The sequence below is a fragment of the Rhinoraja longicauda genome, chromosome 4 (assembly GCF_053455715.1).
Source record: "Rhinoraja longicauda isolate Sanriku21f chromosome 4, sRhiLon1.1, whole genome shotgun sequence".
Lineage (NCBI taxonomy): Eukaryota > Metazoa > Chordata > Chondrichthyes > Rajiformes > Arhynchobatidae > Rhinoraja > Rhinoraja longicauda.
Genome location: NC_135956.1, coordinates 25,113,635 through 25,128,740, shown reverse-complemented (window position 1 = coordinate 25,128,740; position 15,106 = coordinate 25,113,635). Strand labels below are relative to the sequence as shown.

Genomic DNA, 15,106 nt, shown 5'->3' with positions numbered 1-15,106 from the left:
AGAATTTTAGAATGAGTTTTCCTTACATGATGGGGAATGAGCCCAAGCCTGTGCTCCTTCACTGAACTCCAACATAAGTGCAGTGTCAGAAGTCAGTCTTCAACTGGTGATGAATCATTGACAACATTCTTCACATTTCCACCCTTACAGCCTGCTTTGTAGAAATCCCAAAGGTGTTAAAAGATCCAGTGGTAATGATGCCACACTCTGATAGTATCTTACTATATTCTTCTAAATCCAGGCCATTATTTTTAATTTTTTTAATTTTTGAAAGCAAAATTCAAACCAAGTGAATGTAAAAACAGGCTTCAAATATTTGTAATTCTTTCTATGTGGTGTTAATAAATTGTACAAGATTACCACTCAAACTCACCCCTCGCAACCATTTTGTCTTTGGACGTTTTCTATTTGACAGGTTTTACATAATTTAAGTCTTCATCTTTGAGGTGAAAAGCATGAGTCAGCCTGAAACTGTCAATAACTATGTGTTCAACATGATCCCACCACCAGTCACATCTCCCCATCCCTGCCCTTTTCTGCTTTTCATTGTGATCACTCCCTGCGCATCACTCACTGCATCCCACCCCATCCCCAGATACTTTCCCGTGCAGGTGCAGGAGTTGGAACACCCGTCCCCACATCTCCTCTCTCACTTCCACCCAGGGATGCCAACAGTCTTTCCAGGTGAGAAAGAGGTTCATGTGCATCTCTTCCAATCTCGTCTACTGCATTTGGTACTCCAGATGTGGCCTCCTTTATGTCGGCAAGACCAAACGTAGACTAGGCATCTGTTTCGCTGAACTTTTGTGCTCAGTCCACTAACTTCTGCTGGATCTCCCAGTTGCTAACTATATTGACTCCCTTTCCTATTTCCACATTGATCTTTCCGGCCTGGGCCTCATCCAGCGCCAGAGTGAGGCCACCCACAAACTAGTGAAACAGCACCTCCTATTCCACTTTGGTAGGGAACAACCCGATGGTACGAACATTGATTTATTTAACTTCACATAATACCGCTCTCACACATTCGTTCCTGTGCTTCCATCTCCACCCTGGTACACTTCCATTTCTCCTATCATCTTCCAACCACCCCCCAGAGTCACCCTGCTCTTTTCCCTGCCTTTGTACACTCATCTTCCATCCCCGGGACTCCCATTTCCTTTTCAATCCCCATTTTCTCTTAACCTCCTGTCACCAGATGCCTTTCATCCACATCCCTTGCTCTGGCTTTACATTTCGCTCCCCTTATCTCCTGATCTGATATATTTTTCTCTCCTTTTCTCCACTAGCCTTTGTCACTCCATCCATTTGCCAATCAAACCTGTAATCCAAAATGATCCCAGAACTATCACTTGCCAACTTTGTCCTGTCCCTGCTTTTCTTTTCCAGCTTTCAACCGCTACTCCAATCAGCCTGAACAAGGATCCTGACCAAAAATGTAGCCTGACCATTCTCTCCCCAGATGCTGCATGACCCGCTGAGTTACTTCACCAGTTTGTCCTTTGTTCAAGATTCCAGCATCGGCAGTCTCGTGTCTCCAATAACTATTTGTTCCCAAAACATCAGTGAAATACATGATAAATTATTTTTAAGTTGAGCTGACTGCTTCTTTTATGCATTTGTTTTCAATTAAAATGTCATTCACGCACAAAATTGTTTTTGTGTGCTGAGTTTAGAAGTTATTGCTGCATATAAATCATGCTGGAATGTAAGTCATGTGTGATTGATGTGCTTTGTAAGGATGGGTGAAAAACCAGGTGAATTCTGGCTTGACAAGGTTTATCAGACTACACAGATTCAAGATTATATTGCTTTCAGTCATTCAGTCACTTATTTTTATTTGAAGGGCACCATCTTCATGAAAAAGCATGGTAATTATTTTAATATGCAGGAATCATGTGGAACGAATGTCAGTTAGAATGATTTTAATTTAAACATGTTGGCCCTGCAAAAAATTGTTGGTTGACACCAGGTTCTGAATTCTGAATGGAACTCCTTTGCACAACTTTACAAAATAGTAAGGGGAAGATGCAATGTTATTTTCAGATTGGATACTGTTATAAATGCAACCTATAACAAGCTTTTCAACAGGAGGCATTAGAAGCAAAAGGCAACATTAGTTTTTACAATTGGTTATTTGCCAGAAAGAAAGGCACCATTTTGCAATAACCCCAGCCTGGTCACAGGCTTGGTCTCAAGTTTACACTGTGATCATTGATTCCAGCCATGTGAGTAGAAGGATACTGTCATTCAAAGGGGGAGAATAATATGTGATCACTTGCAAGTCTGATGCAGAATGGGTAGGAACAGGATTAATGGAGGTGGGTATAGGTTGGCAGTCATGGGAGAAACAGATGGGAGGGAACCTACGACTGAGCTCTGGTAGAAAAAGAATGACATTTATAGCAGTGGTTTAAAAAGTAATTGCAACGTTAGAAGGAAACTGGTGGCGGTACTGCAATGTGTCAGTCATCAATCCATTACAGCACAGCCTCCCACTGAGGGATCAATTACTCTGCTCACCCTTTCACTGTTCTGCATCAAACATTTGAATATGCTGCTGTGCACCTGGCTAGCCTATATTATATTTAAAAATATTCTGTAGTAATACATTACAAGTGGCAAATAACTACCTCCATCATTATCTATGACCACCAAGGCTGCTCCATGCTGTTTGACTGCTCAGCTGGCATGAGGTCAGAGAAAGTCAACATTCCTGTTCGCTCAGCATTAAACAAAATCAAAGCCTTCCTTTCTGACTACTCCCAGTACAGGCATGCTTTAGCTGTGAGTTTATCATCTTCTCGGGCTCAGTCAAAATAACAGAAAACCTGGGACTTTAATTCAGCCCAGCTGAGGTTCTCGGATCACTGGTGAATGCTTCCATCTCCAGAAAATGGGCCAAGTTCAAAGTTATCTCTTTCACTTGCACCCCCAAGAATGTTTTTTCTGGAGAAAAGGAGTCCAGTGAGGGAGAGTGACCTTAAGACAATTTCCCACTACCTCGAGTGGAATGCAGAAGAAGATAATTTATATTTTGAGGAAAGATTAAATAAACTCTCTTTACTTAAAGTGAAATATCTCGTATATTTATATAGAGTTTCATCCCATCATGACTTTAAGGAAAATAGCCAGAGTAAAATTGTGAGGAAACAAAATTCAAAAACTAGTTAGATGTGGTTATGGTATGCATGATTATACTTATTTGTTGCGTCCATTTAGTCCAACTGACTATATTTCAGCACCAATCCCACATGATTTCTCCTTCTGGGTACCACTAGGTTTGGGATTACTGAGCAAATGCAGAAGTCCTGAATTTATTGGCTGCTCTTTGGTGGTGGCTTTCCAACTGTGTTCTGATATTGAAAGCCTTGTGGTGTGAACTTTCAGCCGTACTCCAGCAGCTGTGCTGGGGAATCTGAGGGACAAATGTGTTCCATAATGCATAATAATGAGCCAAACATTTCAAATGGGTTAAGTTGTCTGCAAGAGAGTAGGATAAGTATTAATCTGAAAATAATCTGCTGGATGGACGGGGGGAAATGGAAAAGGCAAACAAAGATGGAGAGAGAGGGAGCCTAGGTGGACTGGTAGCAGTGAGAAAGGAACTGGGCATGGGTGACCAGAAACGGAAAAATTATGCTGTTGCAAAATCGAAGATAGATCCAAAATGCTCAGCGGGACAGGCAGCATCTCTGGAGAGAAGGGATGGGTGACGTTTCAGGTCGAGACACTTCTTCAGAATTTAATTGTTCCGTCTCAGTACATGTGACAATTAGACACTCTTGATTCATTGTAAATACCATGTGACAATTTGACTCTTGATTCATTGTAAATACCATTGGGTTGAAGGCTTACCAAGTGTTGTTTAGACCAACACATCATCAGTTGACAAGCAAAAATAGGAAAAGATTTGGATTGTTGCTCAATTCTTTTTGTGTTGAAATATCCTTTGCTTCAACTACAGCACATTTCAAAAGAGTATCCCCCTCATTTTTGTCTCTCTAAATGATGTTCTGGGATCATTATGGATGGAACAAACCAAAACCAAAAAAGCAACTCAAAAAGTCCCTAGCAGCTGACCAATGCTGACGCCACAGAACATCATCTTGATAAGCAAAACGGGGAGATTATATTTGTGAAATTTAATGCAGTTGAGGCAAAGAATAAATAATTTTAAAGAAATTTGAAAGAATATCTGCAAGTTTTTGTGTCAAAGTCATAGAATGACACAGCATGGAAACAGGCCCTTCGGCCCAACTTGCCAACGTGTCCCAGCTACACTAGTTCCACTAGTCCCTTTTGTGCTTTTGTTTATCAACTGATGCTATGTGCAGAATGTTTTAACGTGTTCAAATTGAGTACAAGAACATAACACTACCATCGCAGAATGTAGTTAGAGGATATTAGTCCATCATTCTAGAAGGAAAGGCAAGGATGTGGTGTACCAATGTCATTAAAATGTTGAACCAAAATCATGTGCCAAAAGATTATAATAGTTTCCAATTGTGCTGAATAACTGATTTTAGGAAAGTGTATTTTATGCTTCCTCCACCCAAGCACAAGATGAATTTGGATTAACTTTGCCAATAATAATAGACAACATCCATTCTCTATATTTTGAAAGAAAGCTTCAGTATAATAGCTGGCGTGTCTCAGGCATCTGTTACTCTATTGTTTATTATGCTTTAAACATCTGATCAAAGACAGCATGAACAGCTGACAGCGTTGGGTAAGAAAAATAGTGGTCCGTGACAATAGCCCAGCTGCAGTGCAGACCTTAATGCAGGGATAACTGTTCAATAGAGCTGTGGGACTGACATTGTTAATGTGGAAAGTTAACTAACAATGTCCGCTCACAAAAAGAAAGAGAGAGAAAAAATAAAGGCAGGTAAAACGATGTCCAATTATCCTCCTCCCAAGCATTTACAAAGCAATGAAGTGAGTCATTATTGCTCTGAGTAATTATTGCTGTCATAAATAGCTGCTACTCACCATGACTTGCTCAGTTCCGGTTCTGATAGTACCTATGGGTACCACAGTGATGCAGCTATTTATTCACAAAATGCTGGAGTAACTCAGCGGGTCAGACAGCATCTCGGGAGAGAAGTGATGCAGCTGGTGGATCTGTTGCCTCACAGCATCAGAGATCCAGGTTCAGTTCTAACCTGTATGTATGGAGCTGTCTGTATGGAGTTTATGCGCTCACTCTGTGACCTCGTGGGTTTCCTCTTGGTGCTCCGTTCTCCTCTCATATCCCATGGATGTGCGGGTTTGTAAGTTAATTGGCCTTTGCAAATTGCATCTAGTGTGTAGGGAGTGGATGCAAAAGTGGGTAGACACAAAATGCTGGAGTAACTCAGTGGGTCAGGCAGCATCTCGGGAGAGAAGGCATGGGTGACATTTTGGGTCGAGACCCTTCTTCAGACTGAAAAATGCAAAATTCAGATGCAAAGGTGGGATAACTTAGAACTTGTATGAACGGTTGACTGATGGTTGGTGTGAACTCAGTGGGTGGTAGGGCCTGTTTCTATGCTGCATCTTTTAATCAATTTTGATCAATTCAACTACATCAAAACGCAATGTGGTTTTAATCTAGACCAAATAAATGGAGACTCATTGCCGGTGGGCCAAGGCAAGAGCAATTTCCTGAAATATAATTAGAACATACTGGGAAAGACTCAACCCATCAGGCAATATCTGAGGAAAGAAAGAAGTGGAGTTGAAATTTCAGATCAATGAGGAAAGAACAAGACAGAATTGTCAGAGGATAGAAATCAAGAGAGATTAAATGGTGAAGGTAATGATAATGTAAAGTAAATGTGAATGGTAATTAGGCCAAATAAATTAATTTAAAAGTGGTTATGTCGAGTAAGTATTGAGCTGGTATTGGTGAAAATGGTACCAGTAGAACTATACCACTATCTGGGCCTAACCCTTGTAGACAGGAGGACTGCAAAGTGTTTAATGTAAAAATGAGGTGTTGATCGTCATGTTTCTGGTAAACTTAATTTAACTGATAAAAGAAACCGAGCAATTCTGTGGTCTTTGAGGGTAAAAACAAAAATTTCATGGGTGAAAATATCTCAGGCAATTAGAAGAATATTGGATGCCAATCATTGACAAACCCAGGGCATTAAACGAGGATTTTCCCTGCATCTGTGTAGATTATTGAAAGGAGAAATCTTGTTTGTTTGATTTGTTAGTGTTTCTGAGGATCTAACCAGCAGAGAAAAAGAGGAGTAACTGTGATTCATAGAAGAGACGAGTAAAGAAAATTAGAAAGAATAATATTAGGGTTAATAAATTGGTGTGGATTGATGCTTGGTTATTGGAAGGAGCAAAGAGGTTAGAAATAAATGGATCATTTTGGAGGGGAAAAGTGGGGATTGGTTCTGGAGCCTCACCTGCTTCACATGATTCCAATGATTGAGCAGATGAAATGTAAAATATGCAACCATGCCAATGATACACAGCTGAGTAGCAGTGTCAGTTGCGAGGAGAATTAAGGGAGACTTCATGGGAAAGTAGACAGACTAAGTGAATGAGTGAAAACATGGCAGGTGAAATGTAAGATAGAAAAATCTGATGTTTTCATAGTTTAGGAGAAACAGGGAGGGATATTGAGAATGATTGACGCATATAGGACATGGCAGCCCATGTCCACACATCGTTGAAAGTTGCTTTATTTGGCCATTGAAAGTTGAAGTGCATGTATAGTAAGCAATTAGGAATCTAAAGCTATGCTGGTCTCTATTTCAAGAGGATTTAATGACGAGGGTGAAAATGCCGCATTCCAATTATAAGGGGGCCGCGTATGGAATATGGCATACAAGTCTTGTCTTCCTAACTAATCAACACATGTAATAAAGGGATTGCTGCAAAGGTTCACCAGATTAATTCCTGTGATGCGGAGATCAGTTCTTCCAAAGAGATTAAACAGACTGGGCCCGTGCACCGCAGAATTTAGAAGAATGAGGCATAATCTCACTGAAACATAAAATTCAGGCTGGTCACTATCATATAAGTTTGGGAAATTTTACATGAACATCATTTGGCTTTACCACTGCACAGACCTATTATGACCACACAAACTATCCTCCATCACATTCCCTGCTGAATAGAATGAGCTTTTTGGATTGAATATTGCCGACTGTTCAGATCCAAGGTGGATATGAATAGGCTGGCATTTATTTAAATGTGATTGTTTGCCTTTTCAAGGATATTATGGGATTTTTGATCAGTCTCCATAACATTCACATCTGTCACTCCACTGCTGCTAGGAACAGGATTCTGTGTGCTCATGACAGCATGACAGTAAATCTCACAGAATTCAAACTGCTTTTACATTTTGGGCAGAAATTTGATTGAACATCCTTTAATCCCTCAGATGCTTCCCCTCTAGATATTGAACTTCAGTTGATATTGAGTTTTACAATTGTACAAGATGTTTGTAAGGCTGTACTTGGAACATGGTGTTCAGTTTTGATTGACCCACAATAAGATAGATGCCATCAAGCTGAAAAGAGTGCAGAAAAGATTTATGAGGATGTTACCATGACTAACTCCATGTTACAGGAAAGATGTTGGGAAGCTGGAAAGGGCCCAGAGAAGATTTACAATGATGTTGCCAGGGCTAGAGGGTCTGAGCTACAGGGAGAGGTTGAGTAGGCTGGGTCTCTATTACTTGGAGCGCAGGAGGATGAGGGGTGATCTTATTGAATTGTACAAAATAATGCACAAAATAGATCGGGTAGATGCAGTCGCTTTCCCAGAGTAAGTGAATCGAGGGCAAAAGGACATAGGTTTAAGGTGAAGGGGAAAAGATTTAATAAGAATCTGAGGGGTAACTTTTTCACACAAAGGGTGGTGGGTGTATGGAACAAGCTGCCAGATGAGGTAGTTGAGGCAGGGACTATCCCAACATTTAAGAAACAGTTAGACATGTAAATGGATAGGACATGTTTGGAATGATATGGACCCCCAGGTGGGCAGGTGGGACTAGTGTAGCTGGGACATGTTGGCAGGTGTAGGAAGGTTGGGCTGAAGGGCCTGTTTCCTCACTCTATGACTCTATGACACAAGCCAGAGTTATAGGAAGGGTTTGGGCAACCTTGGACTTTATTCTTGGAGTGCAGGAAGCTGAGGGATGTACTTACAAAGGTTTATAAAATCATGAGTTTGTTTAGTTTATTGCCATATGTATGGAGGTACAGTGAAAAGCTTTTGTTGCGTGCTAACCAGTCAGTGGAAAGACAATACATGATTACAATCGAGTCATTCACAATGTATAGGTACATGATAAAGGAAATAACATGAATAAGTTTTCGTGCAAGATAAAGCCTCAAAAGTCCAATCAAATATAGTCCGGAGGTCTCCAATGAGGTAGATAGTAGTTCAGGATTGCTCTCTAGTTGTAGGATTGGTTCAGTTGCCTGATATCAGCTGGAAAGAAACTGTCCCTGAATCTGGAGGTATATGTTTTCACACGCCTATACCTCTTGCACGATGGGAGCGGGGAGAAGAGAGAGTGACCGGGGTGCGATTGGTCCTTGATTATGCTGAAGGCCTTGCCGAGGCAGCGTGAGGTATAAATGGAGTCAATGGAAGGGAGGTTGGTTTGCATGATGGTCGGGTCTGCATCCACAATTCTCTGCAATTTCTTGCAGTTTTGGATGGAGCTATTGCCAACCAGTGCTTTGACGCATCCAGATAAAATGCATTCTACATGAGGGGAATAGATAGGGTGAATGCAGTCCGTCCCCCCCCCCCCCCCCCCTCCCCTCCCCCACAGGGTAGGGGTATCAAAAACTAGGTTTGAGGTGAAAGGGGAAAGATTTAATAGAAACTTGAAGGGCAACATTTTCTCGCAGAGGACGGTTGGTATATGGAAGTTTTGTTTTGTATGAAGTGGACGGACAATTGGAATGGACCATGGGTTGCTCAAACAAGAGCAAGAAAGTTTCCCCGTGACCTCATTGGTTTTCTCCGAGATCTTCGGTTTCCTCCCACACGCCAAAGACGTAGGTTAATTGGCTTGGTGTATGTGTAAATTCCCCCTAGTGTGTGTGTGGGATTGTGTTAATGTGCGGGGATCACTGGTCGGTGCGGACTTTGGTGGGCCGAAGGGCCAGTTTCCGTGCTGTATCTCTAAAAAAAAAGTGGAAATATTTAGAGTATTTAAAATTTGCGAGGTGTACTCTCCAAAGGGGTAGCTTGATGCACCTGATTGGATTTGGGCTAGAACAAAAATAGGGCAGGCAGAGCCAAGAGAAAGACAGGTCTTGAAATAGTTTGTTTCCAATACAGGAAGGAAGCTTAGAATATGAATTACCTTGTAAAATTATTTGTCATAAAGGAAGGATCCTAGATATTTGCTCTCTTCTCTTCCATTTCTTGGCAGGATTATGTGCACAGATGTTTGTCCCAGTGTACTATTGTTCCATGTACATAATAGGGGATTGATTTAAATTCTGCGATTAAGCCCATTGACAGTGGCAGGGCAGAAGGCCAATTGTGTATTTATCTTTGATTTTCACTTGAATATTGTCAGGTTCTGTGAGGAAACGATGGTTGAAGTTAATGCAGAACTTTCAATGATACTATAGTGTCACACGTACCTAGCTAGGCACAGGGAAATGCTATGTTTTTGCATTCAACCCGGTAAAATCATACAACTCACATAGGCAGTAAACAGGTGTTGCCACGCTTTGGCGGCAAGAAAGTTGCAGAAGTTCACCGAACTGTCCTATCTGCGGGCTGTTGCCGCATGTGGCCAGGTAGCTCTCCGGCCCTCCTCGCTCTCCACCGCTCTCGGCAGCCCCGCCATAACAGTTCTGTGGGTCCCAGGACTGAAACATTAACTGTTTCTCTCCACAGACGCTGTCTGATGTGCTGAGTGTTTCCAGCATTGTCTGTTTTTGTTTCAGGTTTCCAACATCTACCGTTTATTTGATTTTCGCATTGCAGTGGAGTTTTTTTTTAAACTGTATCTTGGTACAGGTGACAACCATAAACCAAGACCAATTGCAGAATCTCAAGATGTGATCAAAAATCAACATCAGGATTTTCTGTTAAGTGAAGTCCCTTTAACTAATTCATCTGCCTTGAAGGGCAGGTCCTGTCAAACTGCTACTTTTTTTAAATAGCACGGTTCCCAAGGGTGCACGAGAAGGTGAAACTCATAGAATTCAAGACGAGTCATCCTGCCCTAAATCTCCATGCTTCCCATTGCAGCCAAACATTCTAAAAGTCATTGGTGAAAGAATTTCTACGCCTAGCTTCATTATTATCCTGACTTGATCTATGCCTTGACGCACCTGCACAGACATTAAATTGACTGTAAGAACGGCTATTACAGGTTTTCCCCAGGTTACAACAGTGTCCGTTCATGAGAACTGTTCATAACCTTAACAGTTTGCAAGTCGTAAATTGAGCCACTTGGCAATTTATTTAAATAAAAAGAGAGACCAACCAAGTGCAATGTGCAGTTACACCAGGGCATTAAATTTAAGTATAGAAGTTGAGATGCATGACAATGGTGATGCCGCACTTATGGTATTGTGTTTTGTGACACTTTGGTCACACTGCTACAGGTGAAGCTGGAAAGAGTGCAGAGAGGATTTGCAAGGGTGCTGCCAGGGCTTGAGGGCCTGAGCTATAGGGAGAGGTGGGGCAGTGTAGAACTTCATTCCTTGGTACGCAGGAGGCTGACTGATGATCATATAAAGTTGTAGAAGATCATAAGGGGAATAGATCAGGTGAATGCACAGAGTCTTTTGCCCAGAGTAGAGAATGCAAGAACCAGAGGACATAGATTTGTGAGAGGGGAAAGATTTAATTCAAGTCCGAGGCACAACCTTTTCCACACAGAGGGTGCTGTGTGGAACCAGCTTTTAGAGATAGTTGAGGCGTGTCTTAACAGCATTTAAAAGACCTTTGGACAGGCGCATAGATAGGAACGGTTTAGAAGGATATGGGCCAAATGAGGGCATGTAGAACTAAGGTAGATGGGGCATCTTGGGCAGCATGGTCAAGTTGGGATGAAGGGCTTGCTTCTGTGTTGTATGATTCTATGACTCCGTGACTCTATAACAATTCAGATATTGCCACAAGTGGAGTTCCCACCAGGCAGGATGCATGCAGCCAGGCAGCAGATAGAAAATCCAAAGATAGATACAAAATCCTGGAGCAACACAGCGGGACAGGCAGCATCTCTGGAGAGAAGGAATGGGTGACGTTTTGGGTCGAGAGCCTTCTTCAGACTGTCGTGCCAATCTCCTGATACTTATTTGTATGTGCAGGCTGTACATAAATTGAACACTCATAATCTGTGGAGGACATGTATTTGCCAGATTTCCTGAGCACATTTTATGCAATAAATAATGACTCCAGCATGTTTATTAAAATAAAAGTATAAATAACTTTAGTTTAGTTTACAGATACTGCATGGAAATAGGCCCTTTGGCGCACGGAATCCTTGCTGACTATCGATGACCTGCTGACACTGGTTCTATCTTATCTCTCTTTCTCATCAACCCCCTACACATTAGGGGGAGCTTTTACTGAGGCCAATTAACCTACAAACCCGCAAGTGTTTAGGATATGGGAGGAAACTAGAGTACTCCGAAAAAAATCCACGCAGTAATAGGAAAAACATGCAAACTCCACACAGACAGCAGCAGAACTCTGGTGCTGTGAGGCAGAGGCTCCAGCGAGCCACCGTGATGCCCCTTTTTAAAATAAAACTAAGAATATGTTCACAGTACTGCCAAGACTAATACACCATATTCAATTACTTTTATTTAATTACAGTACATAACAATAATAACAGCTTCAAATGATCGGATTCATTGCAGTGAGATGTTGACAACCATGCACTTAGCCAACTCTTATTCCTGGAATTCCCGACCTGACTGTTTCCACCCCTTGACCTTAACCTGCTCTCATGATTTGCCTCAGAATTTTATGGAACTACATGGAATTAATAACACTGGAATGTTAAGCCGAAGCAGTTTGTGCAAGATTTGGTTCTGGATTCCCCCCACGTCCACCCTTTCTCATCGAATTCTACCTATAACCATCCAAAACCCCTCCCTCATGTGCTGCCCCTGAAATTACCAGAAGTATTTATTTTGAATTGTTCCAATGGGAGCAAATTTTGTAATTATAATATTATTTTGTTATGGATGCGTACACTGTTTAAATATGTTGGCAATGCAACTTTTTTTATTTCCAGAAAGGCCCCGTATTACTTCAGAACCTCAAAATGTGGATGTTGCGTTAGGAAATACTGCATATTTTACCTGCAGAGCGGAGGGGAATCCCAAGCCAAAAATTGTCTGGCTGCATAATAAGTGAGTTTGATGTACATCATTTTGTTTGTTGTGCTCGTGTCAACTTTTTTACTTCAACCTTGTTTGGATGAATCCATTTAAAGATAATGCTGCAATAATAAGGGTTGATATAAAGATATTAATATCATAATGCTGGTTTCATATATTCCTGAAAATAAATAAATAAATAAATAATTAAAGCTGTTGAAATGCAATTTGAGACTACTATTTAATAATCATTAAATAAACTGTAATTGACAAAAATGATAATTTAAAGTAAAAGATTTGATATGTTAGTTGTTTAACTCTAGCTAGAACAGAAGAGATTTAAATTTGACAACAGAAAAAATGCTATTAAAGCTTATCTTTCTAATGTAGATGTCTATATACTATGACCAACACTTTAACCATATGTTAGGCTTAAAGGTTTATAGATAAGTCAAAGTTGCATGCTCTGTCAAGATTTTATTGAGTTAAACATGATTTCTACCTGAACCTTTCCTGTTCGACTGTTAACAACCATGCATTTTAGCTAACTTGAATTCCTGGAAGCCTCAACCTCGCTGTCTCTAACTCTTGACTTTTATCTGCTGTCGTGATTTGCCTCAGAATTCTACAGAGCTACATAAGTTCATAATTGATCGGAGCAGAATTAGGCTATTTGGCCCATCAAGTCTACTCCGCCATTCAATCATGGCTGATTTATCTCTCCCCCTCAACCCCATTGTCCCTATAACCCCTGACACCTGTACTAATCAGAATCTATCTATCTCTGCCTTAAAAATATCCATTGACTCCCACAGCCTTCTGTGGCAATGACAATCCCACAGATTCACCACTCTCTGACTAAAGAAATTCCTCCTCATCTCCTTCCTAAAGGAACGTCCTTTTATTCTGAGGCTATGACCTCTGGGTCCTAGACTCTCCCACTAGTGGAAACATCCTTTCTACATGCACTCTATCGAGGCTCTTCACTTTTTGGTAAGTTGCAATGTGGTCCCCCGCATCCTTCTAAACTCCAAGGCCTTCTAAGGCCCAGTACCGTCAAACGCTCATCATATGTTAACCCACTTATTTCTGGGATCAATCTCGTAAACCTCCTCTGGACCCCTTCCAGTGCCAGCACAACACAACACAGCTCAGATATGAGGCCCAAAATTGCTCACAAAAAAAAACACTGCAAGGGAATGCTAGGCCCAAGCAGTTTGTGCAAGATTTGGTTCTAGATCTGCCCTCCACCCTTTCTCATTTACAGTGCCCTCCATAATGTTTGGGACAAAGACCCATAATTTATTTATTTATCTCTGTACTCCACAATTTGAGATTTGTAATAGAAAAAATCACATATGGTTAAAGTGCACATTGTCAGATTTTAATAAAGGCCATTTTTATACATTTTGGTTTCACCATGTAGAAATTACAGCAGTGTTTATACATAGCACCCCCATTTCAGGGCACCATACTGTTTGGGACAAAGCAATGTTATGTAAATGAAAGTAGTCATGTTTAGTATTTTGTTGCATATCCTTTACATGCAGTGACTGTTTGAAGTCTGCGATTCATGGACATCACCAGTTACTGGGTGTCTTCTCTGGTGATGCTCTGCCAGGCCTGTATTGCAGCCATCTTTAGCTTATGCTTGTTTTGGGGACTAGTACCCTTCAGTTTTCTCTTCAGCATATCAAAGGCATGCTCAATTGGGTTCAGATCAGATGATTGACTTGGACATTCAAGAATTTACCATTTTTTAGCATTGAAAACCTCCTTTGTTGCTTTCGCAGTATGTTTGGGCTCATTGTCTTGCTGTAGAATGAACAGCCGGCCAATGAGTTCTGAGGCATTTGTTTGAACTTGAGCAGATAGGATGTGTCTATACACTTCAAAATTCATTATGCTACTACCAATAGCAGTTGTATCAATGAAGATGTGAGCCAGTACCTTCAGCAGCCATACATGCCCAGGCCATAACACCCCCACCACCGTGTTTCACAGATGAGGTGGTATGCTTTGGATCTTGGGCAGTTCCTTCTCTCCCCAATACTTTGCTCTTGCCAAGTTTATCCTGTTTATACTGTTTATGCTGTTACAGTCCTCCACAGTATGTACATTCCATCCATTTTGGCCATCTTTAATTCAATGACATTACACTCCATGTCATGAAATTCAATTTGAATCTTTGGTTTTCTTCAGTGTTATGAGATTGTAAAACCCATTTTCCCTATTGCGATACACAATAGCGACACTAGTCGCTAATCACGTCAGAGCAGCCCAGAAATTCAAAGCAGTTCTGTTTTCTAGCATGAGTAACCCTTGTACAACAAATGTGATTGCCCCCTGCAATACTCCATTTGGTGCCTTGCAGAGTAAGTTAAATCCTCTGACCTTCATAAATTAGTCTAATTCCCCTCTCCTTACTTTCCCTGAAACCCTACAACACCTAGTTTCTCTCCCATGCCCATCAATCCCCTTTGATCATTTTGCTATTTACCCCAAAGGAGTAATGTACAATAAGCAGTTGGTATGTCAGAAGAAAGTAGAGCAACTGGCAGAAACTCAAGCAGTAACAAATACAAGTGAGCAAATTGCATACAGTCAGCAACCAAGATTGAACTCGGATCCCTGGAGCTGTAAGGTAAAATGTAGCACCAAGCTGTTAGGAATTCCTCTCCTTCCTCCACCCTCCTACATGAGTGACACAACCCAGATCTTATGGATGCCCAGTCTCCTGTTTTCCCATGGACCCAGTCTCAGTTCTGGGAGGGGGAGATATT

At 41.2% G+C, this 15,106-nt stretch overlaps 1 protein-coding gene across 1 annotated transcript in view; it reads left to right on the top strand.

Moving 5' to 3' along the window:
• The window catches only part of LOC144593002 (peroxidasin homolog), a 291,006-nt gene that overhangs the window by 113,006 nt on the left and 162,894 nt on the right, over positions 1 to 15,106 (top strand). Inside the window, exon 8 of the mRNA XM_078398417.1 lies at positions 12,239 to 12,356. Coding sequence (XP_078254543.1) covers positions 12,239 to 12,356 — 118 coding nt within the window. The remainder of the gene's footprint in view (positions 1 to 12,238; positions 12,357 to 15,106) is intronic.